The sequence below is a fragment of the Pelobates fuscus genome, chromosome 8 (genome assembly GCF_036172605.1).
Source record: "Pelobates fuscus isolate aPelFus1 chromosome 8, aPelFus1.pri, whole genome shotgun sequence".
Lineage (NCBI taxonomy): Eukaryota > Metazoa > Chordata > Amphibia > Anura > Pelobatidae > Pelobates > Pelobates fuscus.
Genome location: NC_086324.1, coordinates 102113685 through 102140285, shown reverse-complemented (window position 1 = coordinate 102140285; position 26601 = coordinate 102113685). Strand labels below are relative to the sequence as shown.

General features: G+C 41.4%; 1 protein-coding gene across 1 annotated transcript in view; it reads left to right on the top strand.

The window, feature by feature from the left end:
• Nucleotides 1-22786, top strand: part of DNAJB11 (DnaJ heat shock protein family (Hsp40) member B11) — a 31972-nt gene extending 9186 nt beyond the window's left edge. Inside the window, exons 5-10 of the mRNA XM_063428820.1 lie at nt 14982-15124; nt 17770-17852; nt 17952-18009; nt 18655-18766; nt 20033-20192; nt 21853-22786. Of these exons, the coding sequence (XP_063284890.1) occupies nt 14982-15124; nt 17770-17852; nt 17952-18009; nt 18655-18766; nt 20033-20192; nt 21853-21917 (621 nt within the window). The 3' untranslated portion in view covers nt 21918-22786. The remainder of the gene's footprint in view (nt 1-14981; nt 15125-17769; nt 17853-17951; nt 18010-18654; nt 18767-20032; nt 20193-21852) is intronic.
• Nucleotides 22787-26601: the final 3815 nt, after the last annotated feature.

The window sequence follows — 26601 nt, the reverse complement described above, 5'->3', positions numbered from 1 at the left end:
AGAGAGGCACTGAGGCTAGTGGTGTTGTGCAGAGAGGCACTGAGGCTAGTGGTGTTGTGCAGAGAGGCACTGAGGCTAGTGGTGTTGTGCAGAGAGGCACTGAGGCTAGTGGTGTTGTGCAGAGAGGCACTGAGGCTAGTGGTGTTGTGCAGAGGGGCACTGAGGCTGGTGGCGTTGTGCAGAGGGGCACTGAGGCTGGTGGCGTTGTGCAGAGGGGCACTGAGGCTGGTGGCGTTGTGCAGAGGGGCACTGAGGCTGGTGGCGTTGTGCAGAGGGGCACTGAGGCTGGTGGCGTTGTGCAGAGGGGCACTGAGGCTGGTGGCGTTGTGCAGAGGGGCACTGAGGCTGGTGGCGTTGTGCAGAGGGGCACTGAGGCTGGTGGCGTTGTGCAGAGGGGCACTGAGGCTGGTGGCGTTGTGCAGAGGGGCACTGAGGCTGGTGGCGTTGTGCAGAGGGGCACTGAGGCTGGTGGCGTTGTGCAGAGGGGCACTGAGGCTGGTGGCGTTGTGCAGAGGGGCACTGAGGCTGGTGGCGTGGTGCAGAGGGGCACTGAGGCTGGTGGCGTTGTGCAGAGGGGCACTGAGGCTGGTGGCGTTGTGCAGAGGGGCACTGAGGCTGGTGGCGTTGTGCAGAGGGGCACTGAGGCTGGTGGCGTTGTGCAGAGGGGCACTGAGGCTGGTGGCGTTGTGCAGAGGGGCACTGAGGCTGGTGGCGTTGTGCAGAGGGGCTTGAAGACTATGGTGAGGCCTAATAGAAAGCAGTTGTTGTTGGGGGATTCCATCATAAGAGGTGTGGAGATGGACAATGGTGGTCTTGTGAGGTGTTTTCCCGGAGCTACTGCTCACAGAGACAGGAGACGTGTCTGTAATATTGTTAAGCAAGCAAAGCAGGAAGGGGAATTGGATGTACTTGTCCATTTAGGGACAAATGACTTGGCTTGCAATGAGGTTTCAGAGGTTAAGGAAGTTTTTAGTGTTTTTGCCAATGATATACGGTAGGTTGCTTCCACACTGTCATTCTCTGAAGTTCTGCCTGTGCATAACACTCAGAATGACAGGCGGATGCGTATTAGGGACTTTAAATTGTGGCTTGGTGAATGGTGTCGGGAGCAAGGATTTGGCTTTATTGCTCATGGTAGCTCTGTTTGGAATGGAAATAAACTGTACAAAAAAGATGGTTTGCATCTTTCTCAAAAGGGAACAAATGTTCTCAGTGAGCAGTTCAGAGGTTTTGCTAGGATGTATTTAAACTAGGAGGGGGAGGGGGGGCAAAAGGGTGATAAAACATCAATCCAATTGTCCCCCAAAACAAGGACAGAAGATGCCTGTAGCAAGTGTGTTAAAAAATGATAAGCGTAGAGTCATGTCTACAAATGCTCGCAGTTTAGGGAATAAGATCCATGAACTTGTGGCAATAATGGCAAGTGATAGTGTAGATTTAGTTGCTGTTACTGAGACATGGTATAATGAGAAAAATGACTGGGACACCGCAATACCAGGGTACTCTTTATATAGAAAAGACAGGGAAGACAAGAAAGGGGGAGGGGTGGCCCTGTATGTGAAGGATAGCATAAAATCTAGCCTAATAAAGGTTAGTGAGGCGAACATAGAGTCCGTTTGGGTTACGTTAGAATTTGGTAATCACACAGTAACTCATGTAGGTGTGATTTATGGGCCCCCAGGACAAATTGAAGAGTTAGATAATCTACTAGTTGAAGAAATAGCTAAAATTACAATGAAGGGGGAAGTTATCATCATGGGTGACTTTAATCTTCCTGATGTGAATTGGAAAACAAAAATAGCTACTTGTGCCAGGAGCACACATATTCCAAACTCCCTACTGGGATTGTCTCTAAAACAAGTCGTTGAGGAGCCAACTCGTAAAGAGGCCATACTAGATTTAGTGTTAACAAATGGAGATTTGGTATCCGATATTACTGTAGGTGAAAGTTTTTAGGATCCAGTGATCATCAGTCAGTGTGGTTTAATATAAGAACAGTGACTGAGTCACACTTTTAGACTTTAGAAAAACAGACTTTTCTAAAATTAGAATATGTGTAAAGGAGTCATTATCAGTCTGGAGCAATTTAAATGGAGTCCAAAAGAAATGGGATTATTTAAAAGTTGCACTACTGAAGGCAACAGAAAATTGCATTAGGCTTGTCAGTAAAAGCAAAAAATTTGAGAAACCACTGTGGTACTCTGCAGATGTGGCCAAAATAGTAAAAAACAAAAAGTTAGCATTTAGTAATTATAAAAAAAAAACCCAGAGTGAGGAAGACAGAATGACCTATAAGATTAGGCAGAAAGAGGCTAGGCAAGTTGTAAGAGCTTCCAAATCACACACAGAAGAGAAAATAGCACAGTCAGTAAAAAAGGGGGACAAAACTTTTTTTAGATACATAAATGAGAAAAGAAAAGTAAAACAAGGATTAGTTAGATTAAAAACAAAAGAAGGAAGGTATGTAGATGAGGATAAAGGTCTAGCTGACTGCCTCAATGAATATTTTTGTTCGGTATTTACAGATGAAAATGAAGGAAAGGGACCTCAGTTAAGAAAAAGGATAAATGAGTCATTTATTACACGTGAGTTTACAGAGGAAGAGGTTCTATTTCAACTGTCAAAAGTAAAGACAAATAAGTCAATGGGACCTGATGTAATACACCCAAAGCTATTAAAAGAGCTTAGTGGTGTACTAGCAAAACCATTAACAGATTTATTTAACCAATCATTGTTAACAGGAGTAGTCCCAGAAGATTGGAAGTTAGCAAATGTTGTGCCCATTCACAAGAAAGGTAATAGGGAGGAGTCGGGCAACTATAGGCCAGTAAGCCTTACTTCAGTAGTGGGGAAAGTGATGGAAACCATGTTAAAGGATAGGATTGTTGAACATCTAAAAACACATGGATTTCAAGATCAGAGACAACATGGGTTTACTTCAGGGAGATCATGCCAAACTAATCTTATTGATTTTTTTGATTGGGTAACTAAAATTATAGATCAGGGTGGTGCAGTAGACATTGCTTACCTAGATTTCAGTAAGGCTTTTGACACTGTTGCACATAGAAGGCTTATCAATAAACTACAATCTTTGAGTTTGGATTCCAATAATGTTGAATGGGTAAGGCAGTGGCTGAGTGACAGGCAACAGAGGGTTGTAGTCAATGGAGTATATTCAAAGCTTGGGCTTGTCACCAGTGGGGTACCTCAGGGATCTGTACTTGGACCCATTCTCTTTAATATTTTTATTAGTGATATTGCAGAAGGTCTTGATGGTAAGGTGTGTCTTTTTGCGGATGATACTAAGATATGTAACAGGGTTGATGTTCCAGGAGGGATAAGCCAAATGGCAAATGATTTAGGTGTAGCGGAGCGGCAATATTAAATCCCACGCTCTCCGCTGGCATCAAAGGTAAATCCACAGTCAGCGCTGAAAAGTAAGGCAATATCCCAAATCCCCCAGTAACCGGACGAAACACAGTGCTGGGAGTCAACTGAGGTCTTTATTCACAGCTTCCCATATTTATGCAGGTCCCCATGCAAGGGGTTTCCGTACTGTCATAGCAGGGGTAATACAGTAGGGGACTACATGGGGGACTTAACATTTGGAGCATTTCTCCCATCAGGCACTGCTGCACGAGAGGGACACGCCCACTGAAATACACCGTTAAGTGGATTATCCCTCCGTGCAGCAGAACCGGCAATTCACATGAAAATACGTAACTTCAATAATATTCCCTCTATTTGCACGAACGGACGTTCGGTAGATAGCTGGGGTCTGAGTACACATTTCGTGAGAGTATCGCTCAGATCCCAGCTAAAACGACCGAACGGCGCACAAAATACTCTTTATTACTAAAATCGTCTGAAAGTACCGAACACCGATGGGGAACCACAATAGGGAAAGATCGGAGCTCCCGAACGGCCTGGAAGTACAGCGGTGTTCGTGCCGTCGAGAAGCCGTTTTCAGTTCCAGGCACTCGACGACAAAACACCGCTGGGGAAACAAAGGATCCAAGATGGCCGACCGCCGCGTGGTCGGTAGTTAAACGACGGCCACCTAGGCAAACACTTAACTACCGATTTGCAACAATGTTGCAATCTGTTAATTGGCGCCACACGACCCTCAGTGTGTGGGCTTGGGTTCGGTACTTATTTCGTTTCACGAACAGCCGGGAAAGTTGCTGTTCGTGAAACCACCATGTAAATGCTAGCGGCTTTCGGCTGCTAGCATACGAATGCTATAGGATACAGGCAATCATACAGTTCAATACAGAAAGCAATTTACATTAAAACACAATATGGCAGCAGTGCTTAGGACAACGGACAACCTTTACAGACACAGTTCTACAGTCTGAAGTGGCTAGGTTTGCCACAATGCTCCCCCAGAACCAAGCCGGCATACACAGTCTGATCCCAACGGATCGGCTTGGGGATGTCCGGGGGAGTACCCACAGATCACTTTTCAAGTTCAGTTTGTCTAGATAACCCGTCGGCGTTACCGTTTTGCTTCCCTGGCCGGTAATGAATTGTAAAGTCAAAAGGCTGCAGCGCCAAACTCCAGCGCAGCAGCCTGGCATTGTCCTTGGCCACGGTGTAGCCATACCAACGGGTTGGGATCTGTGAGTAAGGAAAAAGGTTGTCCATACAAATATGGCTGTAACTTTTTGAGGGCCCACACCACGGCCAGGCATTCTTTCTCAATGGCGGCGTAGCTTACTTCGCGTGGCAATAACTTTCGGCTCAGGTAAGCTACGGGATGTTCTCCGCCATCTGCTCCAACTTGACTCAGCACTGCTCCCAATCCAAACATTGAAGCGTCTGTGTGGACTAGAAATCTTTTAGTTGGATAAGGAGCAGCAAGTACAGGGGCATTGGTTAGAGCAGTCTTTAGTTGTTGGAATGCCTGATCACACTCTGGGGCCCAGGAGGGTTCTTGCGGGCCAAGTCAGTCAAGGGTTTGGCCAGGGCACTATAATTGGGCAAGAATTTTCTATAGTACCCTGCAGTATCTAGAAACGCTAGCACTTGGGTCTTTGTCCTAGGGGTGGGCCATTTGGCTACGGCTTCAATTTTGGCTGGTTCGGGTTTCTGTTGCCCGCTCCCCACCCGGTGGCCCAAGTACTGCACTTCTGCCATCCCTATATGACACTTGCTAGGTTTCAGTGTTAACCCTGCCTCTCCGATACGATCCAAAATGGCTCCTATGTGTTGTAGGTGCTCTGCCCAGGTCTGGCTATATATGGCGATGTCGTCCAAGTATGTGCATGCATATTCCTGGAACCCGTCCAATAGCCGATCTACCATCCGCTGAAAGGTTGTCGGGGCGTTTTTCATCCCGAATGGCATGACCCGAAATTGATACAGGCCAAACGGGGTGACAAACGCCAACTTGGGGATGGCATCCTCGGCTAGTGGAATTTGCCAGTATCCCTTACATAAATCTATGGTAGTGAGATACTGGCCCCGTGCCATCTTATCTAGCAGCTCGTCTATCCGGAAACATGTCGTGCCGTCCTTCTTAGGTACCAGCACTACCGGCGATGCCCAGGGGCTATCGGAAGGTTCGATAACCCCTAGCTGCAACATCTCCTCAATCTCATTCTTCATATGTGCCCTGACTGCTTCAGGGACACGATATGGAGTCTGCCGCATAGGTAGCTGTCCCGGGGTTTCGACTCGGTGGGTGACTTGCGGAGTGTACCCAGGCAAATTGGAGAAGGTAGCCCCTTTAGCTACAATCCTGGGCACGCTCCTGAGGCACGCTCCTGAGGGCTTAGCCGCTCTCCCAGCTGAACCCCCTTGGAGGTCTCTGTCTGTTCTTACTGTTCTAATAGGTCAGGTACGGGCAGATTCTCCTGATCCTCAGAGGCGGAGGCGCATATCGCCGCCACGTCCTCTATCCTCTCATGGTAGGGTTTGAGCATATTCACATGGAGCATGCGTCTCTTCCCTACCCCTGAGCAGGGGCCAATCACATCTCTGTTCCACCACCTGGTATGGGCCTTGCGAGATGGCCTGCAGCTTGTCTGTGCGGACGGGTTTTAAGACCTTTTGTCTCACCTGAAAGCTGCGGTCTCTGGCTCCCCTATCGTACCAGCGGCGCTGGCGTTGTTGGGCCGCCTGGAGGTTGGTGCGCACAGCCTGAGTTAGCGCCTCCAGGCGGTCCCTGAACTCCAGTACGTAAGATACAATAGGGGTCCCATCTGGGCTACTCTCTCCCTCCCAATGCATTCTAATTAGGTCTAACGGCCCTCGCACCCTTCTCCCAAACAGCAATTCGAAAGGGGAGAACCCTGTCGACTCTTGGGGTACCTCTCTATATGCGAAGAGCAGATGGGGTAGAAAACGTTCCAAGTCTTTATGAGCCTCTCCAAACGTACGGAGCATCTGCTTCAGCGTACCATTAAACCTTTCGCATAGACTATTGGACTGGGGGTGATACGCGGAATTTACTATTGGCTTAATGCCACATATCTTCCACAGTTGTTGGGTGACCTCGGCGGTAAACTGGGTGCCCCTATCCGAGATGATTTCTTGGGGAAACCCCACCCTGGAAAATATTTTCATTAAGGCCTCTGCCACAGTTTTGGCATGAATATTGGTGAGGGCTATAGCCTCGGGGTACCTGGTGGCATAGTCTACTACGGTTAAAATATATATTTTCCCGGAGGGACTGGGCTTGGGTAAGGGCCCCACTATGTCTACGGCAACCCTACTGAAGGGTTCCTCAATAATGGGAAGAGGACATAACTTGGCTTTGTGGCGGTCACCTCGCTTGCCCACTCGCTGGCAAATGTCACAGGAGGTGCAGTACTGCCTCACATCCTTAGAGATCCCTGGCCAGAAAAAAGCGTGGGTCAACTTGTATCGGGTACGTGTCATCCCTAGATGCCCAGACAAGGGGATGTTGTGAGCAATCCTAAGCAGTTCTTGCCTATACTTCTGGGGAACTACTAACTGTTTAGTCGTCACTGTGACCGACCCCCCCCCCTCACTCCTCTTTCAGCAATGCGATAAAGTAGCCCTTTCTCCCATGTGTACCGCTCCCCCTCTAACCCGGCTTGATCGGTGTGTACTCTGTCCCTGTATATCTGTAGCGTGGGATCTAACTTCACCTCTGCCTCGAATTTAGTTGGGGTATCCCAGGTCATACGTGTCGTGTGGGGGTCATGGTCTCTTACCTGAGCCTCAGAGTGTGCTGGTGGAACCGTGGTGCGAGCCTGTTGCCGTGTGGTCACTGGATGTGCTTCCTGGTGTGGAGCCTGGGGTATAAAAGCAGAGGTCATCTGGCCCAAGTCATTCCCCAGCACAACATCCGCCGGTAAGTTCTGCATGAGGCCCACTTCTACAGTCCCCTCTCCCACACTCCAATCCAAATGTACTTTGTCAGTGGGTAGTCGGTACACTGCTCCCCCTGCCACTCGTACTGCCACTGATCCGCCAGTGTGTGCTGAACCTGGAACCAAATGGGGTGCTGTGACGGTAGTAGAAAATATCCCCGTCAAGCATTCCCTTCTTCCCATAAAAGTAAAATCACCCAATATTCCACAAGTAGAAATATCCCTGGAATCGCCGAATAATCCACACATGAGCCAAAACTTAATGCTGGAACAAGACTGATTTACTGGCACACAGAACTCACAATTTATGCAACACAAAACTCCTCCTCTGGGCCAGGCTAGATAATTGAGTTTTAGCAATATACATAGCTCAATTATCTGCTGGCCAGAACATTTACAGTTTAACATACTTTTTACCTAACATTCATAACTATAAAACCATACATCACATTCACATAAAAATTACATATTCACAATCAATCCATTCAGGGGAACAACATATTAAAAAATGGCATGAATCAGACCAGGGGTTCAAAAGTTACTAAAGTATCTTTTAAAACCCCTGTCAGCATGGCTAAATCTGGCTTAAGCAGATTTTATAGAGGCCTCTATCCTGGAGACAAAGGGGGAAGTAATTCAATTATCCAGCGCTAGAGGCAGACTCCATTAACCACATGGTTACAAAAAGACATAAAACACTTTAAAATACATTCATTCTTGACATTTGGAACCGAACAATATAGACCTTAAAATAGCAGGGAGAGAATTAAACTGAAGCATATAGGCAATTGCATAAAAGTCCTTCACAGGTGCTATAAGGATTAAAGTAGCTCCCGAATCCCGAAGCCCCTGGACTTCTTTCCCCTCCAAGGTCACTAGCTGGCGATGATGCTGCCGGTTATCCGTGGCTCGAACTGACATCACTTCATGCAGGATTCCCAGGGGTTCTTCGGCTTGAACACTTAATATCTCTTGAGCGGCTGGCTCTAGTTGATAATGATGAGCAGCAGCCCTTGATGCCGGGTTCGGTCGGCATTGGTTCCATGCCGGTCTGCCCCGGTTCTGGGTGCACTCACGTGCCATATGTCCCCACTGCTTGCAGGTGTGGCATTGTATGTTAGCACGTCCGTTATATCTGGAGGGTGGTGGTAGATTCCCTTGTGATGGACGGAAAGGGGTGGCTGTGTGAGCGGTAGGCGATAGAGTACTGGGTGGCCCCGTGGACGAGGGTAACTCTTGGGTGGGGGCCCATGATGCCTCGTCGCATCAAAATGCTGGTCAGCTAATCTGGCTGCTTCCGTTGGGGTGAGAGGCTTTCTGTCTCGCACCCATTCTTGTGCCTCTGGGGACAAGCCGTTGAAGAATTGCTCCAACAGCATCAGTTGTCGCAACTCTTCCATAGTAGTGGCTTGGCTGGCATGTATCCAGCTTGTGTGCCCATTCAGCATGCAAATCTTTCTCCGGCTTGTGCAGGCCTCTAAACTTGCGCCGGTATGCCTCTGGAGTAAAAATATGAATTTTCCTTTCCAGAGGAATCTATTGGAAAACTGGTAAAGGAAGTCCAGTGTCTGATGGGGGATAAGGAACAGTTCAGGAGCAAAGGAAAGAAATCCAAGATTTTTCCTTTTCATCCACAGTTAAAGGATTTGATTCTAATGGAATGGAATTTCCCAGAAAGGAATACTTTTATTTCTAAACACTTTAACCCCTTAAGGACACATGACACGTGTGACTTGTCATGATTCCCTTTTATTCCAGAAGTTTGGTCCTTAAGGGGTTAAAGCTCTCTTTTCCATCAATGAGGATCCCGAGTGCCTCTTAGATCCCTTACCATCAGTAGACATCCCTATAGCTCCACTGAGAAAGAAGACCACTTTACCCATAGGGGATTCGAGTGGCTTGAAAGATGCCATGGAGAAACGTATTGATTCTTCCTTAAAGAAACTGTTTGTTTGTCTCCTCAGCATCTCAATCCAAAGCACTGATTGCAGGTACTTCAGTGGCAAAGGCACAGAAACTTTAGCTGGAAGAATTAGAAAATATTTATGCGGATGAATCCAAAGAAGATCCAGTCAAGTTGTTACAAAATATCAAGATGGCATCTGACTTCCTAGTTGATTCCTCTTCAGAAAGTCTGAAGATCTCAGCTAAGACTATGGGTTTATCTACTGTGGCAGGAAGAGCAGTATGGTTGAGAAGCTGGTCGGCTGATTCAGCATCCAAAAATTTTGTGATATTCCATTTGAACCAGGCAGACTTTTTGTTTCTAAACTAAATGATCCTTTGAAGCAAATGAAGGATGGTAAGAAGGCTTTACCTGAAGATAACAGGAAGCAACATGGGAACAAAAGATTTTTAGAGACCAACCCGCTTACAGAGGCTCCTTTCGGAGAGACTCTTACAGGGGTCAACAAAGGAAGGTATTTGATTACAGGAGAAAAGAGAAGTTCTCTTACAAAAAGAATAGAAATTTATGATGCCATTCCTGTTGGAGGAAGACTCGCTTTTTCTGGATTGCTGGCAGAAAACTACCTTGGATCGCTGGACTCTTTCAGTGATAAGGAATGGTTACTATCTGGATCTATCAGAGATCCCAAAAATAAAAATGTTATGATCTTCAGTCCACTGGACTGCGACAGAAAATGCTCTGATGGGAGAAGTGTCATAGCTTCTTCAAAAGTATGTTCTAGAAAGGGTGCATCTAAAAGAAAGATTCCTGGGCACGTTTTCAAGGCTCTTTTTGGTTCCAAAGCCAGACTGTTCTTACAGACCCATTCTAGATCTCAAAGACAGTCCAGAGGCCATAGAATCCCTTTCTATTCCAGGGAAGTTCAGTCTAGCCTTTGTGTTTCCTCCTATTTCGCTCATTCTCAGGATTCTACAGAAGATCAGGATGGTACGGTTGAAAAGGATCATAATTCTCCCTTGGTGGCCGAGAAGAAGTCGGTTCTCCTAAATATACCCGGTTCAACCTTTTGGAAATTTCACCTGTTAGTAGATATACTGGAACACTCCATGGTACCACTTCTGACTTCAAATTGACGACCTGGTTTCTTAATACCAGATATTAAAGAGAAGGGGTTTGTCTCCTGAAGTTAAGATTTTAATGGCTGCTAAAAAATATTCTGCTTCCAAGATTTATTCCAGAATATGGAAGAAGTTTTGTTGTTGGTGTATTAAGGTCAAAGAAAATCCAGTAACAGCTTCCATTCCAAACATCCTTAGTTTCCTGCAGATGGGCTTTGCGAAAGGATTAAAACCAGCCACGCTCAAGGTCCAAATTTCGGCTATAAGTTTCTTTTCGTTCAGATGTTTGGCTTTGAATATTCTAATCACCAGATTTTTCAAAGCGCTGTCTCGATTGGTTCCTAACATCAGGGAAACTTTTCCTCCGTGGGATCTTAATTTGGTTTTATCAGCTCTCTGCGAACCTCCGTTTGAACCTCTAGAAAAGTCTTCTCTGAAGGTTTTATCGTTCAAGACTTTGTTTTTGGTGGCTATTACCTCGGCTAAAAGATTGGGAGAACTTCAAGCTCTGAATTCAAAATTTCCTTTTTTAGTTTGTCATCAGGACAAAGTGGTGTTAAAGCTGGATCCATCTTTTATTCCCAAGGTTTGTTCTTCCTCCACCATCAATCAAGAAATAATTTTACCTACTTTTTGCAAACAGCCTTCTAATGCCTTAGAAGTCAAATTACACTGCCTGGACGTTAAGAGATCTCTGCTGCAGTACCTGGAAAGTATAAAGTCATTTAGGAAATCTAACAGTCTTTTTTTCTTGTTTCATGGTCCTAGAAGAGGTTTGATGGCTTCAAAAGGCTCTCTGGCCAGATGGTTGAAAGATTGCATTTGTTTGGCTTATACCACATCTAACGTTTCTGCACCCACATCTTGGGCCCTGTGGGCTTCTGCTACGCCTTTGTTCTGCAGCCATGTTGTCATCTCTTCATACGTTTGCTAAACATACAAATTAGACATACTGGCCTCGGAAGATGCAACTTTTGGGCGCAAGGTGTTACAAGCAGTTGTGAAATGAGTCCCGCCCTTAGGGGATTGCTTTGATTATCCTTGTTGTAAAGCACTGCCTCTAATCTGAAGGTAAAAGCTAAAATTTTTACTTACCTCAAATTTATATTTCCTGAAGATTAGAGGCAGTGCTCACTCCCCCCTATGTTCTAATAAAATTTTGCAGTTACATGGCTTTTTGTATTCTGGGATTGTTTGGGGTAAGTGACACTTTATAGTGCAAAATATAATTGAGGGAGGTATTTAAAAACATTTTTGGGGTTGCCTGCCTGTTTTTTCCCCTCCAGATTAGAAATCCCTGTTGTAAAGCACTGTCTCTAATCTTCAGGAAAAATAAATTTAAGGTAAGTAAAACATTTTAGCTTTTTGCTGATAACCATGTTCTTCTCAAGGAATTCTTGAATATTAATTGCCCTTAAAGGACCACTCTAGGCACCCAGACCACTTCAGCTTAATGAAGTGGTCTGGGTGCCAGGTCCTTCTAGGGTTAACCCATTTTTTCATAAACATAGCAGTTTCAGAGAAACTGCTATGTTTGTGAATGGGTTAAGCCTTCCCCCTAATCCTCTAGTGGCTGTCTCATTGACAGCCGCTAGAGGCGCTTGCGTGATTCTCACTGTGATTTTCACAGTGAGAGCACGCAAGCGTCCATAGGAAAGCATTATGAATGTTTTCCTATGTGACCGGCTGAATGCGCGCGCAGCTCTTGCCGCGCGTGCGCATTCAGCCGACGGGGAGGAGAAGAGGAGGATCGGAGGAGAAGAGCTCTCCGCCCACCGCTGGAAAAAGGTAAGTTTTAACCCCTTACCCCTTTCCAGAGCCGAGCGGGAGGGGGTCCCTGAGGGTGGTGGGGGCACCCTCAGGGCACTCTAGTGCCAGGAAAACGAGTATGTTTTCCTGGCACTAGAGTGGTCCTTTAATAGCCATTCAAATATTTTCCCAGTTACAGAAGTTAAGCTCACAGGTCTATAATTTCCAGGCAAGGATTTTGAACCCTTTTTGAATATATGAACCACATCTGCCTTCCTCCAATCCTCCGGAACACTTCCTGAAAGAAAAGAATCTTGAAAGATTAAAAACAGATGTTCACTTATTTCTACACATAGTTCCTTAAGTACTCGTGGATGGATACCGTCAGGCCCTGGAGCTTTGTTTATATTAACTTTCTTTAGTTGCTGCAGCACCTTGTCTTGAGTTAACCAATTCAAATTTTTCTGCATGTTTTTAGCAGCAATCATTTGCACATCTAATGCCATGGGTTCTTCCTTCATATATACGAAGGAGAAATGGTCATTTAAAATTACTGCCTTTTCCTGGTATTCATTAACGAACACCCCCATTCCAGTTTTTAGTGTACCTACACTTTAATTTTTTATTTTTTTTATTATATTTTTAGAATTTATGTACTTAAAGTATGCTTTGGGGTTGGTTTTGCTCTCTTTGGCTATCATTTTTTTCATTTTCATTTGTTATTGCTTTTCAAGTTGAAGTAACATAATGACAGTTATGTAGAATTGTTTTATTCATTAGAACCCTTAATTACTTGGATGTACTCTAGTACTTTAGTATTCTCTATATGCGTTCCAAACGGAAGGACCACCCGGAAGAGCGTTGCCGGCGGACTTTAAAAAGACGCGAGGGAGACTCTGGATACCACACCGACTGAGGAAGCCCCCACCATAGAGCAAAACACGTTTTGGACCACCAAAGGACTTTTCAGGCATAAGCCATAGACCCATTGGACTCTCATAACGATAGCTTTTTATTGCATTTTAGATTTTGCTATTATGTTGTCCTTACATCTGATATTCATCACTACATCATATTTGAGAGAAGCAAGTGCTCGATAGAACGCAGTAAGTATTCCGTAAGACATTTACATTCTGTTAGTTACGGACGAGATGGACACAGTCCCACACATGCGCAATACGGCAGTGGAATGCAGCAACACAAGCCATGCGCTCCAATGACGCAGGAGGTGCGATCAGGAAGTACGCATTGAGTGGAACGCACAATGCGTTTCAAACTAAAGGGACCACCCGGCGGGCTTTAAAAAGATGCGAGGGAGACTCTGGATACCACACTGACTGAGGAAGCCCCCACTATAGGGCGAAACGACTTTTGGACTACCAGAGAACTTTTTAGGCATAAGCAAGAGACCCATTGGACTCTCATAACTATACTTTTTTTTATTGCATTTTATATTTTGTTTTATAACTTATACCTAATAAAGGATCTTCATTGACAAGAAGTATCAACGCCTATTTCTACTCAGAACATCTGCTAACCACAATAGGGGACAGACCAAGAGAGGACGGGGACATCCTGTAAGAGTCCCACTGCGCTTTCCACGAGAGCCATATGTGTGAATTTGGCTCCATGTTTGTGAGTAATACTATAAATACATGTTATATTGTACAGACTATTGCACTATCTCACACTCTTATTTCTCTACAAAGATAAGCTACAGATGCTCCACCTGTAGTATGTATGATTTTATTTGGAGTGGTGTGTGGGGATTCCACTCAGGTGTTTAGAGCATCCATTGTTACCATTCACCCTTAACTGTGTATCATATTAATTAGATTATAAACACTACAGCCTGGAGTGGCAATCCTGCTGCTATTTTATTGACTGACAGTCTGTGCACAGAATTTACATTTGCCAGAGCCGAATGCTCATTCCAGGCTGGTTAAAGATGCTGCTGGAGGTGCGTACGTACAGTATTTCATATTGAAACACTGCCCATACATGCTCTTTGCTCCATGACTAGTTGATAACACTGAAGTGGTTGTGATGCTTGGAGTAACCCTTTAATCTGTCATACGGATTATAAGCATGTGAAACACGTGCTAAATTTTGAGAAAATGTTTTTGAAAGTAATCAATAGCATTTATTTTGGAAATTCAATATTGTACCCTACAAATTGCATTATGCGGTTGCAAATTGAAAACTAACTGTTTCTACCCAGTTGCAACTTTTAAAAGATGTTAACGTTCTACACTTATATTTTTGGTCGACAAACATTAAAGAAACACTATAGCATTAGGAATACAAACCTGTATGTACACTATAGTGTTTTATTTCTTAGCGCCTAGATCCATTTTCTCGAACTGTCTCCTGCAACATCACGCCAACACTTGTCATCCATTCCTGTGCTCAAAATTGAGGGGCACTGGGGACAAAAAGAGCATGTGTAGTCAAATCAAGGTTAGCTGTGAGAAACGCCTCTAGTGGCTGTAATCATTGCGGTACATACTAAGCTACTACTAAATTTAAAGAGATGGAAAAGAGAAGTGAAACAGAGCACCGTAAACAAAGCTGGGAAAAGAAGCAGCAGATGAGAAAATCCTACAGATGTGCCCCAAATTCACAAAAAATAGGATGTAAATGTGTTTTCTAAACTTTAATAAATATCCACCAAAGTAATAGACCCTTTCTCTGGTACTTTCTTGCTGTGATAAAACTGTTTAACTTTTTTTATTGCAAAAGTATCTTTGCATTAGTAACCTGTGTCAATTGTTGAGATCAACTGATTTATTTTTGCTTGAATGTAAATCAGATAATGATTGTTTTTGTAAATATATATATATATGCAATTTGTATTAATAGGTTGAAAGAAACAAGCCAGTAGCTAGACAGGCACCAGGAAAACGTAAATGTAATTGTCGCCAAGAAATGAGGACCACTCAGCTGGGACCTGGCCGCTTTCAGATGACACAAGAAGTTGTCTGTGATGAATGTCCCAATGTCAAGTAAGTGTTTGCTTTTTTTTTTTTTTTTTTGCTAGTCTAAGTATAATCTTGCATTCAGATGCATTGTCCATACCATGTAAAGCAGACTTTAATTTGGAAAGCATGTGACTTAAAGTAGAAAGCGACACAAAAAGATAAGTCCTCTTAAAGGACCACTATAGGCACCCAGACCACTTCAGCCCAATGAAGGGGTCTGGGTGCCAGGTCCACCTAGGATTAACCCTGCAGCTGAAAACATAGCAGTTTCGTAGAAACTGCTATGTTTACATTGAGGGTTAATCCCGCCTCTAGTGGCGGTCTCCCTGACAGCCACTAGAGGCCGCTTCTGCGGTCCTCAATGCTAAAATCGCATTGAACTCGCACTGGACTTCCATAGGAACGCATTAAGTAATGCTTTCCTATGGGTGGTTTGAATGCGCGTGTGGCTCTGGCCATGCATGCGCATTCGGAGCTGACGTCAGTAGGGGGAGGAGAGGTTACCAGCGCAGAGGGAGCTTAGTGGCTGAAGGGGTTTTAACCCCCTTCAGCCCAGTGGAAGAGGGGACCTAATAACCCTATAGTGCCAGGAAAACAAGTTTGTTTTCCTGGTATTATAGTGTTCCTTTAAAAAAAAAAAAAAATGGAAAATATTTGAAACATTTTTTTCATTTTATTTTTTCTGCTACCAAAATGCCTGCCCTTTTGGATGTGAGCAGATGAAGCGTGTTGTTGTGTAGCTCCATGCTCCTTGTCGTTTACTTGTTACGAGCAGTATTCTTAGCCTCCCCTCAAGCACACACTGCTCACAGCATATTATTGCCGTGGTGTTTTTTTTTTTTTAGTCATGCCTTTTTTAAGTCATGCCTCTTGAAACCGTAGTTTCAAAATATTTTGGAAAGGAACGGCATTCACCAATCGATTCAGTGAATCAGCGATATGGTGTCACACTTCCTCATAAATTGTAGACAAAAATAAAAGTATCCTGGGACACGCAATCTCTATCCCAAATTGCATACATTATTAAAGTTGAACTGTTATTGAGCCAAAACATTGCCTGTTCAACTTAAATAAATTCTGCAATTTGAGATAGAGCCTGTGTGTGACCGGGTACTTTTTATATTGTTTTTCTTTCTTTCCTTTCTTTTTTTTTTTTCCTCTTGAAACAGTATGACAAAAAAATTGTGACATTGCACATGCAGATTCCTTGCATCATATTATAATAACTGAAATAAGCTGTAGTGGTTATAATGCTTAAAGTGTTTTTGTCTAACAGTGTGTAATATGCTTAGAGCTATTTTTTAAAACAAATCTGTGGATCTTGACCTTTTGATACCTGCGTGGTTTTTTTTTTTGGTTTTTAAATTAACATCCTCTGTAAAAGCTTTTAAACTCTAAAATTGCACATGTATCACCCACATATTTGATTTTCTTTAAATGGCACTACAAAGTATTTCCTTGCCCTTTATCTTCCCTCATATCATAAAAGGTTTTAATCACCAGTAGTATGCAAATGCTATCTTACTTTGACTGCAAATGTCATTACACACATACAGTATGTTTTTAGTAAGCATGCCTCACCTTTCTTTAATGTTCTTTTCAGCATATTCACCATATCTTACGTCAAGTTTGTTTGCTTTTGCCTAATTCTTGTGTCCGACAACTTGGGAAAAGATATTGGAATTGATGTTTTTAGGGGGTTTTATTTTGCTCTTATCACTCAGTGTAAGAAATGGGGCAGAAATGTAAGCCTCTGCATGTTCCAGACTTGTTAACAGGATATTGCCGAATTTATGACCAGGCTAGATGGGCCACACAACCTTACAGATGGTAGCCCAACCATGAGATTCTGGCTCAACTCCTCTAAAAAAATCTAAGCTGGTTTGTTGGCCTCCTACAAGATGTATATCCACTCTTCTATTGCAAATTAAGCTTCACTAGTGACAGTTTGACATTAAGGTGTTGTTTATGCTAAATCGATTTAGTTTTATGGATGGTTTTCACATTAAAGCAGTCTGAGTGAAGAACAACAAGGACCTACATAGATTTGGCTATGGGTGACACCCAGTTTTCTGTAAAACCATATGGGAGAAGTTGGAGGTAAAACTTGGGTTTAAATCTGGGGGGTTTCCAGAGGTCACATAGTCTCCAGCTGACTTGATATTGCAGAATTTGCAATTCCTCACTGTCATTAATCTAACCTGACCATGTCACTCTTATAAGGGGAAACTAATGTCAGGTTCTAGAGATCTTCATAAACCATTCACCATTTGATCTCTTGTGTCTCCAGAACATCGTTCTGTATCCTCTATCTATGGACATCTTTAAGAAGGTTTTAACACTACCTTTTTCTAATGTGCTTGATTTTAAATCCGGTATAGTTCATTTGAGCATTTGGTGTTTTTTTTTGTTTTGTTTGTTTAACTGTGCAGATGTAACAACTAGAATAAACAGCCAAATTCAAAAGGTAAAGTGACTAAATAGTATATATCACCACTGAGTATAGTTTTTATGTTACAGCAGCAGATTATCTGATCTGTTTCATTATTTTTTCAGTGTTGTTCTATTATCGTAGGATGCCACTTACCACTTTAGAATTTCTTGAACAATTCGATAACTCTAATTGTTTTTTGTTTATATGATATTAATACATATGCATTTTACTGCAGACTTGTTAACGAGCAACGAACTTTAGAAGTAGAAATTGAGCCTGGTGTTCGAGATGGAATGGAATACCCATTCATTGGGGAAGGTAAGGATATTTTGTGCGTGTAATATCTAAATATAAAATATGAACTTGTTACGTTTTGCTTTGTCTTGTACTTCACAATTCTTTTTCTTTTTCTATTAGGTGAACCTCATATTGATGGAGAACCAGGAGACCTACGTTTTAAAATCAAAGTTCTCAAGTAGGTTATTCTTAATTTACAGTGTAGTGAATAACCCTGTAAGTTTTGAAGTGCATTTGCTAATGTTTTATGTTACATTTTAAATCTAACCTTTTTGCTTATTTCTATCTACGGGGACTTGACTTGTACATCTCCTTTTACCAATTTTAGGATACAAGAGGGCCACATGGTCTAAATGTTTTGTTCCACCTAAGACTTCTTAAAGGGATTATGAATGAATGTCTCATTTTTATTAGTTTGATCCCTTTTTTAATTCTGAGTGTAATCTGAAAAAAATGCATTAATTCTTATTGGTTATCTGCATTTGGTTGTTAAAAAAATAGATTACTTTTATATCTATCTCGATTAAGATGGATGTGGAGATGGAATTTTTTTTTTCTGTTCTCATACATTGAGTTAATGGAAGCACACAACCTATTTGTGTTTGGCTTCTGCTCCAGGTTACAACCAGACATGTTTGTTTGTTTTTACTTTCTGCAGAGGAAGAAGTTTATGCAATTTTAACTCAAAGGTTAATTTATTAAAAACAATATCTACATCTATCTATATATAAATAAAATATTTCAATAAGAATCAGTAAAAAAAAAAAAGAAAAAGCAACAAATAACACTGACCTCAATTAAAATATGTTTTGTATTTGCACAGGCACCCAATATTTGAGAGAAGAGGAGATGACCTTTACACAAATGTAACCATATCTCTAGTGGAAGCCCTTACTGGGTTTGAAATGCATATTACTCATCTGGATGGTCACAAGGTAAAAAAAGAGATGTAACTCGGGGAAGACAGTAGCATCAGTAATACCTACAGTACATGTGTGGCAGTCACCTTGCTCCCTCAGTCCAATTCACTTCTCATAAAGAAGCATTAATTCCAGTGCTTCTCTATGAAGGGCATTTGCAGCCTAATCATTCAGTTTAACATTGTTGCAAACTGAATGCTTATGCTGCTATATAAGAAGAGAGGAAAAAGCAGTCTGCATCCATTGAAAAAGCCGCGGTAACGGTGAAACGTGTTTGGATAGGACTGCATGTTAATCACTCAGAGCCAGCACGGAGTCCATGCCCCTACGACTGTAACCAGTATATCTCCACTCTACTGACTCGGGACGCCGAGTAATACATTTAAGGTCGGCACTTCTCATGCTCTCTCTGTTTCAGAGATTACACAGACAAAAGAAAGCTTGTTTAGTTTTTATCTGTTAGTTTTTATGTCTTATGAGCTATGACTCTAATTAATTTTTTTTTTTTAGCACTGTATACTACAAATATAGGATCTATTAACTAATTTTTGTTTTTTCTGTCATTTATTTTTCTTGAATTGGAGTTATATCATGGCATAAAAGCATCCAGGGAGATCACCTGGATTTAACCAACAATACAGACTTATCACTGGACTTTTATTTGCATTTAAGTCTGTTTCATTCAGTTTTTTAATTTTTTTTTTTTGGTGCTGTGTGACGATAATTTTTTCATGTACATATATATTGTCACTCAATTAGAGTATATTCTGCTATAAGATATGATCTTCTAGACAGATATTTTGTATATTGGCAGAGATCAAGGGTATTTTGTTATATTTTTTTTAATGGAAAAATGTAGTTGAAAACACATAAGTATACCAAAACAGTCTCATCCTTCAATTCATCTCACAGTGCAAATGTTTGCTTAGCCCTCTTTATAGGAATATTATTTTCAACATAAGATACAATTTAGTTAATTTCTTAATAGTTAAGATGTTAAATAAAAAAAAAATACATTAATTGCTACAGCTACCATACCAATCAGGTATATTTTTATAGATCCAAATTAAATGTGATTCCAGCAGCAACAGCTGGATTGTCAACCAGTTTGCATTTAATGAAGGAGCTGATTGTCCAGTTTGGCCTTTGTGGTTAAATTGAACTTTTATGAAGATGATTATTAAGAGCTTAGTGAATGTTCTTCTGTGTTAAATGCACGTTCAAAATAATGGCTAAACCATTTTGTTTATATGACTCTCGTAAATGTTATTTTACATACAGGTTCACGTAATGCGAGATAAGATCACTAAGCCTGGAGCAAAACTTTGGAAGAAAGGAGAAGGACTCCCCAACTTTGACAATAACAACATCAAGGGCTCACTAATTATTACGTTTGATGTGGATTTTCCTAAAGAACAGTTAACTGAAGAAGAGAAGAAAGGTATAAAATTATATATGGCAATATTTTCTCCAACCACCATCCTAGCAAAAAAAAAAAAAAACACAAACAATGATGAAATTTATTTTCTTTTATTATAACTATTATTATTTATTCAGAAAAGCAGCAACACATTCCACAGGGCTGTCCATGGGTACAATTGATACAAGTAAAAAGAAAAAGGTACAATACAAAGTTTGACAAACAAATACAGGATGAGTTGAGGGTCTATTCTAATGGAAACCTACAATACATGACTTTACAAAGCAGTCATTGTGGGTTGAGTTGTGAGTATCGAGGGACACCTCATACCTGTTAAACTGTAAGATAACAGTTTGCCAATGAGTTAAAGTGGTTATGGCGCGTACAATGTCCCAGTTTCCAGATGTTGTAACTTCCTCCTATAGAACACAGTTCAATTTGTAACCATATTATAGGAACTGTGTAGTCAGTATAAGGGAAAGTGATTTTATGAAGCAATGATACCTATTTAGTTTGTAAGTGAATTTCAGTGTTAGTGTGGAAAATAGCCATTTATATTTGTACGGTTTTAAATTGTGCCAAACACATTTATTTAAAACTTTATGAATATAATTGCAAAACCACTGTCCATGTCAGTTCTTTCTGTAGCTGTCAACACATCCAATGTTCTGATTATTTACTGTGCAGGACATTTCATATAACATATTTTGGCACTATATTTGCACATACTTTCCGGCATATTGATTGGGCAGCAAAGTAACCTCTCTGTGAAATCTAGTTGGTACTAGTACAGTAACCATAGCAGAGTTCAAAACCTTTACTTGCCCACTTACCATTGATGAGTGCAACTTCAGTCCTGACAAGTCTGCCATGGAACCTCACTATCTCTTAAGGTCTTCGGTGCTGTGACAGGAGCAGCGTATTGTAACTGTAGCAGCCCCTATGTATTTTCGGCTTGACTAGTACGGTAAGGCTTGAAATTGAGGCATGTAAGATGACAGAAGCAGTCTCAGTGCCATAATCACTAAAGCTCTTTGTAGTGGTTATAGTGCTACCGGCATCAATCCCTTTTTCTGCGTGAAACAGTTTTCCAGAAGTTTAACATAATCAAAGTGTTCCCTGGCATCAGTTGACTTGCCATATTGCTAATGCAGAAGTAATACTTCTCCATTAGTGATATTAATTTGTCCATATTTATGTGACCATCAAGGGCTGAGCCAGTCACCATTGTCAGCCCACCAATCTTTTACAAAGACTGGCATTGCTAACTCCGAAGTATTAATTACATATTGACAATATAGCAAACAAGGGGCTTCGCTGCTGTTGTGCTCTGTCTTAATGTTTGATAAACAGAGTGAAAATGTCACAATTGTTGAGCTTCTGTCTTCAAGATATAAGCCAGCATTGTATCACTGAACAAAGAGGCTTTTACTATGGAAATAGAATTATTCTGATTTTTGTATGTACACATACATCAGATTGTCTTAAGTATATGGAACAAGGATAGTTATCTAGTTATTTGAGTCAAAATAAATACTTCCGATACAAATAATTTCTGCTGCTGCAATTAATATGCTGTATGATTCATTATTAAATGACAAGTTTCATAGCTTTTTTCCACTTTATAAGAATGTTATTTGTGTTTTAACACATTGCGTCATTCTCTTTTTGTTTTTATTAGATATAAAACAGTTGCTGAAGCAAGGATCTGTACAGAAGGTGTATAATGGACTTCAAGGATATTAAGGATGTATTGCATCCATGGGAAGAATAGTTGGACATTTTTTGTGTATTTTTTTTGTTTTCATTATTATTAAATAAATTGTTCCAATTCTTTAGAGAAAATCTGTAACTTACTCTACTACACTTTTTTTCTTCAAACGTCTCTAAATACTTACTGCAAGAAACTGGAAACTGATCTGAATTGCGTGACCGTTATCTAACTGAAAATGAGCTAAAAGGAATTAATTTGTTTAATCAATATATCAAACAGAATATTGCGGTGTAGATAATACAAATACCTCCATTATATTAATCTAATGAAAATCTGTTTTACAACATGAGCTTTGCAAGAGTAAAAACTTGAGTGACAACTAATACAATTTTATACAGGAATTGTGTTACTTTTAATGCTCATCATGTGAATTGACTGCCTATCAGTAATATGTTCTTACATACTGAAATATTCCGTTATACTACATCTAAATAACTGTGCTTTCCTCACTACCCAAAGCGATGGAACCAAGTCACCCATATTTTAGCATTGCTTGATGTGGGTCTGTTTTACATTATACATTTTAGCTTATGGTTGGAATGGGCTACTAAGCATACCTGCCTAGCTTTTTTTTTTTTCCCCAAAGGTTTTTGGACCTGTAAATATATGCGGCTAAGGTAGTTCCCCCAAGACCCCCCAGAACTCTGTGATGAGATGCCGCCTGCATATGCTTTGCATTATGCGACACGTGTTTTCCCTACAATTTCTGATTTATATCTTTTAATTGTGTTGGAATTTCAAAAGGAGAGCTTATCTTTATGAAAAAAAAGCTGACGTGACCATGCCACTTTAAAATAGTGTTTTTATATACATTTTATAAACCATATTTTCAATTTTAAAATTTACTTCTGATATAGCAATACGTAGTTACATATTTTACTTTTATTTATTTTTTAATATGGCAAGCATACCAGATTTCTTTCTGGAGAGCGAAAATTATGCTGATAAACAGGCTTTCTGCTTAGATATGCATTAAAAGTTCAGGGGGAGGGTGGGGGTTGCTGAAATCCTTCTAACTAGTGGTGCATGAAATACCAACCATTAAAAGTGAGAGATGTTGATACTGGAACTGCCAGCTGGGGACCACGTTATTGTGTGGTCTGATTCCTGAAGGCTTTTCTCTATTGGTAAATTTAGAATAATGGTTCTTATTATATATATATATATATATATATATATATATATATATATATATATATATATATATATATATATATATATAAACAGAAGCCAAATTTATGTACATAGCATTCACTTGAATACCTGTTCAGTTGTGTTTTATTGTTTTACTTGTTCTCTCTGTTATATGTAACAAAAATCTGCCTGATTCCTGATTAGAAGGGTATTATGGGCAGCTGTATAATGTGCCTGTTTTAAAGGGATCCTATAGTGCCAGGAAAACCTGTTTTCTTGGCACTATAGGCTCCTGTAGTGCCCCCTCCTGCGGGGCTAAAGAAGTTAAAGCCCTTCAGCCACTTACCTGAATCCAGTGCCAATATCCCTCGGCACTGGGCCAGGCTCTTGACATGCAGACGTCAGCCGGCGGGGGAGACTGCATGCACGGCAATAGCCCACTGACGCTGGAGGTCTGTTAGGACGTCCAGCGTCAGATAACGGACCAAAAGTTAGTTTAGATTCCAGAAGCCCTCTAGTGGCTGTTAGACAGCCACTGAGGGCAGGCTTAGAGATGCAATATAAACACTGCAGTTCTCTGGAACTGCAATGTTTAACATTGCAGCACTAAGTGCAAAAGGGACACAGCACCCAGACTACTTCAATGAGCTGAAGTGGTCTGGGTGCCTACAGTGTCCCTTTAAGCAGTGGAAAGTCTGAACTAGCATGTATGTCAGGGGGTGAGAACCACTGACATACATGGTTATTTACTAAAGTGACTCTTCAATGTGAATTTAAACTTTAAAGGCCAAAATAGAGCCAAAGTAGAACAATAAATCAGTCAGCGATGTATCCAGTTTGGTTATTTTGGCCTTTGATTTGCAATTCACTTTGACTTTTTACTTGAGTGAATAACTATCCTAGGGTTTGTTGAAATTAAACCATTAATAAAGATGGAGTTTTATGTTTGCAACTTTTAAGTAAATTATCTATTCTATCTGTAAATAAATAGGGCTAGTCACTAAATCGTAAACTGCCTACTGGCCTACTGAGAATTTCTAACCGACTTGCAGTGTTAATTTATTTTTTTCTGTTTAACCCCTTAAGGACCAAACTTCTGGAATAAAAGGGAATCATGACGTGTCACTTAAGGGGTTAAGAAACACTATTATGTCTTAGTGGCTGTGTGGCTGTTTGGTTTCCTGACTACACCCTCCCTTACTTAGATCACTCTGAAAAGGGGATTAAAAAAGATTTCCCATGACAATCCGGATTTGCTGCGGCTGGCTCCGCCTCCGATAGGAAAGAAAACATTGGGGGCTACTGTGCATGCGTGGCAAAATACAACACTGCACCATTCAGCATCTCCTCAAAGAGATGCATAGAATCAATGCATCTCTATTGGGAATGTTCAGCCTCTCCATGCAGAGCGTGGAGTTGCTGAACGACAGTGCTGCACACTGTAGCATTGACACAGGAAGGACCTGTATTGGCACACTAAGTGACTGCCACTACAGGAGTTACTAAGCACCAATTGAAAACACTGCATTTCACTGAAAAGGCAGCATATACATTGAAAAGCTTGAAGGGACCGACTATAGACACCAGAAACACTACGTTAAGCTGTAATTGTAGCTGGTGACTACACAGTTAATTCCTAGTCCATCCCAGTTTAGTGAATACATTTGTGTTTCTATAGATATATTAAAACGTTAAATTCTCTAAATGAGGGATTTTATTGCATTTGACAATGATTGCTACTGGCATAATTATTTTTTGTTTTTTTATTATAATGCTTTATTTTGACTGTGCTGAGAGGAACAAGAATACCTGCAATGCCACAACAGCAGAGACAGGTGTATGCATATCAAAGCAGTGGCGTCTCCAGCATTCATATTTAGGGGGGGCACATGGTGGGCCAGGGACAGAAGTAGGGGGGCAATTACAAAACGTGTGTGTGTGTACACACACATACACGTGGAGAACATTTAAAAGTTAACAAAATTCAGTTTTCCAGCACCGCGATAAATATGCTAAAGTCTGCTTTAGATATGCAATTGTAACAATATCTCATGATGCCAGAATTGTTACAAAACTAGTTTTTTTTTTGTTTTTTTTTTATATTTATTTTTTAAATAACATGCAATTTGAAGGGAAATAAATATTTCACATACATAGAAAATGGTCACTTAACAGTGTATTCTCTACGCTACAGTTTAAAGGGACACTGTAGGCACCCAGACCACTTCTGCCCATTGGAGTGGTCTGGGTGCCAACTCCCACTACCCTTAACCCTGCAAGTGTAATTATTGCAGTTTTTTATAAACTGCAATAATTACCTTGCAGGGTTAAGTCCTCCCCTAGTGGCTGTCTATTAGACAGCCACTAGAGGGAACTTCCTGCTCTATAGCACAGGTTTTCTGTGCTAGAGCGTCGCTGGATGTCCTCACGCTGTGTGAGGACCTCCAGCGTGGCTCAATTCCCCATAGGAAAGCATTGAAAATCGCTTTCAATGCTTTCCTATGGGGTGCGCTAACAGGGCCGGACTGGGAATTAAAAGCAGCCCTGGAAAAAAATATTTACCAGCCCCATAATGTGTCGCGCCAGCATAGTGTGCAAATACAGCGTTAGAAAAGATAATTTAAGATTAAAAATTATTACTCCAACGTGAAAAAAAGCACATATAGGCTTCAAAAAAAACAAGAGTGCAGATTTATTTTAAGCAGACGTGTCTTTGCATATAACCAATGTTTCAGTCCAACTACCTTGACATATTAAGAAAAGCTTGGTAATGGGACTGAAATGGTGAATGTATGTAGGGCACAACTGTAAAAAATGACGGTATCTTGTTTATTTTGAAGTCCTGTGGGTGCTCTCTTCACTTGAAATATGTTATTGTGCTGGAGTATGCACCTAGCAACAAGACTGGGCCAATATCTGCTCATTACATATGGTACATATCAATTACATTTCTCTGTGTATTACGTATATATATATATATATATATATATATATATATATGTGTGTAAATATAATAGGCATAATTATATATATATATATAACTAATACACACATAAATATACATGATATATATATATATACACACACACCAGTGGCGGATCCAGAGCCTGATCTCGGGAGGGGCACTTATAGATTTAAAGAAATAATCCATGCACAATAACCACTACTGCTCTGTGTAGTGGTTATGGTGCCAGGAGTGCCGGGACCCGCTCCCAGAGTAAGTAGTCAAACCGTTTAAGAACAGTTTGACAACTTACCTGGGGTCTGCTGGGATATGGGGCTGTAGTAGGGTATAGGAGCAGTGGTGCAATGTGTGAGGGGTGCAGTTTGTGTGAAAGGTTTGGTGTGTGGGGCTGTGTGTGTGTGTGGGGGGGTCTGGGTGTGTGTATGGGGCTAGAGGTCGCAGTGGTGAGAGTGAACTCTAGCCCGTAGCTCCAGCGCTAGAGTTCACTCTCGCGAGAGCTGGAGCGTTACCACTGTAACCGGGGCAACGTTCTGTACTCGCGCAAGAAGGACCCGGAG